Here is a 4,020-nt window from a genome sequence, read left to right as displayed (position 1 = left end):
GTGGATTGGAGCAGAATACCAGCTATTGGTAAAAATATTAAACTCCCTATTACCCTGGTGAAAAAAATAGGTACTGCCCCAGAAATAGACAAGTAACATTCTAGAAGTACAATATTTATAAAGAAGTAACAAACAAAACAAGCAAGCAGACAATCACTTAGAGATAAGCATGTTACAGATTTTTCAACTATATTAAATATGAATTTCCTGATTGTCATCTTTTGTGTTCAGAATGGTCCTCTTCAGCCTTTCCCAGAATAGTTGTTTTTCATTCTCCCTGTCTGGCCAGTCAATGTGGGTCTTCTTCTTGATCACCTTTGATAGCCTGTGATAGGCTGAAATTTCATGAGGGAATATTCTCTCCAAAAACACCAGAATGAGACTGTCTTGGCTTTCTGCCAACAGTCTATAAGTGGCCATTCGCATTTCCAGAGAGCACCATTCGCTCCGTAGATAATGACGGGTGATCACACAGATTGTTTTCCTGCTACTGTATATACTGTCCACAATATTATCTATAATGTCCTTCCCCACCTCAAAGTCCCTACCATGGAGGCACACTTTGAGGAAAGATGGCTCCTTTTGCTCCAGATTTGGAAGGAGCTCACTGGTAACCCAACATTCGTCTTTACTGCTGTAGGAAACAAAAACATCATACATGTAGCGCATTTTGTATGACCTTTCACCTGATATTTTTGCCAAGTGAGCTCTGATGACATAAGTTAAATAAACCAAATACCACCCAGCCTCTTTGTATACAAGGGTAATCAACAAAAACAGTAACAGAAATCCAGCTGTAGTTATAAAAAACATAAATTCAGCAGGATATTCACATGTATCTTCCAGAAACTTAACAAAGGAACTTTGTTCATATAATCGTAAGCATTTTATATTAGCAAAGTTTAGCAACATTTTCTTACTTGTAGCAGCCCATGATATTATCCACACATTCTTGCAGTCGCATTCCAAATCAGCATCATGCAGAAAAATGTAGTTTAAATTGATGGAATTTTGAAACAACTCATAAGCTAGAATAAAAATATTCTGACGACGAATTGTCAGTAGTTCAAGGGATACCAGGTCACAAAACATTGAAGACGTAAAATAAGATATACCAGAATTTATCAGTATTAAACATGTCAATTGTGTTAGATTCCTGAAAAGAAATTCAGACTGTTTAGGAGACTTACCTATCATTGTAAATATATCCTCTAAATACAGCACTTTCAGTTTGTGTAGGTTAGCAGTATGCAATTCATAGGTAAAATGATAATGACTCTGAAAATAAAGTTGTTCAAGACTGACAAATGATGTTAATCGCTTTCCAGGGCAGATGGGAGTTGCTCTCTTAGCATGGAGCTCTTTCAGGGTGGTCACTGGTGCACTCTTGCAGTCTTCAAACCAAAAATTAGAGCCACTTCCATAAAGATATAAAGTCTTTAAGGAAGTCATGTGAGTAACATTCTTCACCACAATATCTGCAAAATCCTTCCCCTGTATTGAAAAAGTGCTGATCCCAGGAGGAAAGTCTGAAAGGCTGAGGGAGAATTCATTTTCTAGAGCACCAAGAAAAAGGTCCTGCAAAGGTAAATCTTTCAAGGCCCCAGCACTTATCGCTTTGATATTATTGTTGTGTAGACTGAGAGAAGATAAAGCATTTAAATGCTCAAAGCAGCTTTCACTGATTATTTGAATTCTGTTGCTTGCCAGATTCAGTTCAATCAGTTGTTCTAGTCCATGGAAAGCTAATTTTGCTATGGCTTGTAGATTGTTGTCTGCCAGACTAAGGTAATGCAAATAAATCATACAGGACAACTGCCCTGATTTAAGTCCCTTTATATAATTGTGCGAAAGGTCCAAGTAAGTTATTTGAGCAATAAATGTTTTGTCTACAGGACAGATATTAATAATTTTTAAACAGTTTTGTACCATAAGCAGTCGTTTCAGCTTTCTCATTGTATACAGAAATCCCAACTCAGTCTTGTTGACTGCATTACGACTAACATCCAAACTTTCCAGCTGTCCACAATTTTCAAACATTTCATTTGAAAAACTGTATATCTTTGTGAAATCTACAGTCAGATGCTTGACACTAAAATTGCTAACAACCTGACAAACAATTTTTATGATGCCATAATGCTGTGGTCCTCCACGCACGTTAAAACTGTCAATTGTTTTTATATCAGACTCCAGCAATTCACTTAATCTGAAAAGTGACAGATCAACAGAAAGCAAGTGAAGATGTGTGGAGTTGTATAAATATGTGATGTCAATGCTGGGTAAGAAATTCCATGATAATATGAGATCCCTTACATACAGCTGATTACCTCCAAGTGGGGACTTTATTGTCCTGACTTGAGCAACTGTGCAATTCCTTCTAATACTGTCCAGCTGCTTAAATTCCCCAATAAAAATGCCATCCCTTGGTAATTTCCACATACTACAAATGGTTTCACACTTACTCTTTATGCAAGTGTTCACAAACATGCCTTTACTTTGGTTAGTAATACCCTCAATGTATAATTCGTTTAGGTTATCAAGCCCTTCAAATGCATTTTCCTCAATAAATAATTCATCTAAGTTTTCAAACCATAACAGAAGTTTTTCCATGTTCTGCAGTCCATAAAATGCCCAAGAGTAAATGACAGCTCCTTTAGCTATATCGAGCTCCAACAGTTTTAGGTTATAAAATTGAGAAAAGGCTTTTGGTCTAACAACCTTTACTTTAGCTCTCAGGCCATCTAAAATAGTAGCAATTTCTCTTAGTTCATGTTGATAAGTGTCTGCATTTTCACAAATTACTTCAGTGAAATTTCTTGAGAAACCTCCTGATAGCTGATCCACAGTTACGCTGGAAGCAGAATTATATGCTCTACAGTCTTTCGATATCCATCCGCAGACATACAGCAGCTGGGAAGTGCAAAGCAGGCAGGGGATGGTGAGGATAAACCTTTTCATGTTGCTTCCTTCCATCTGTGCCTGATCTACAGAGGTTTAGTAATGTTAACGTATTTATACTATATGCAATTGTAGACCAAAAACCACAGAACGAAGAAATGACAGACCAAGTTCCTTATTTAGTAAAGCAATTCCAGTATGCCAAAACGTCATGCAAAATACAAAAAAAAAAATCTGTATTATGTCTTTCACTTAAACCTCTACTAATGAATATTTTCATGGTGAATTTCCACAGACTATTAATTTAGCTAATTTTCTGTCAAAGATATAAATGCATACATCTTCAAAATATTTTGATTATACTGTCATGAATATTTCAACAAAAGATAGTGAAATAATTATCTGATAGTTGGTTAGATTGTGTTCCTATCTTCAAAAGCCATGGAACAGCTGCATCTTGAAAATTAATGAAAAAAAACAAAATAATATATATTTTTAGCTTCAGCATTTAAAAGAATAAAATATTACCTTAAAAACATACATTCTTTTAGGACTGAAGTGTCAACAGTATTATATATTTATGTTTTTGATAGCTTTTATATATATTGCTTATAGTTTACACTTTTATTTTAAAATTAATATTTTACAAATGTTGCAGTGGGTAATTTTCTGGTGGCTATTTTTGTCCAAATGTGTCCCTACATACAGCTATCAACATCTCTTCATTATTTCAAGCTATACTTGTAACATTTTGAGAACTAAACACCTGGATGGTCAACTTTATAGATATAGATCATATTATATAAGCTGCAGTTTTAGCTCACATTACACATGAACATACTTTGATATGACTCAGATCTATACCAAGTTTGTCAGGCTGCAAAAATGTCATTTTATATCTATACACACACACACACACATATATTTATATATATATATATATATATATATATATATATATATAGATATACACACACACACACACACACACACACACACACACACACACACACACACACACACAGACACACACACACACACACACACACACACACGCACACACACGCACACACACACACACACACACACACACACACACACACACACACACACACACACATA

The 4,020-nt window shown here is 35.3% G+C and overlaps 1 protein-coding gene across 1 annotated transcript; it reads right to left on the bottom strand.

Annotated features, from left to right (window-relative positions):
- LOC122806077 (toll-like receptor 13) lies at positions 1-2,973 on the bottom strand. The gene has a single exon (XM_044076315.1). The coding sequence runs from the start codon at positions 2,971-2,973 to the stop codon at positions 193-195; it is 2,781 nt and encodes a 926-aa protein (XP_043932250.1). The 3' UTR covers positions 1-192.
- Between the last annotated feature and the right edge of the window lie 1,047 nt (positions 2,974-4,020).

This window comes from Protopterus annectens, chromosome 7.part0, assembly GCF_019279795.1.
Source record: "Protopterus annectens isolate FY-2018-M chromosome 7.part0, PAN1.0, whole genome shotgun sequence".
Lineage (NCBI taxonomy): Eukaryota > Metazoa > Chordata > Ceratodontiformes > Protopteridae > Protopterus > Protopterus annectens.
Note: the sequence above shows the minus strand (reverse complement) of the source record. Positions and strands in the feature narration are given on the sequence as shown.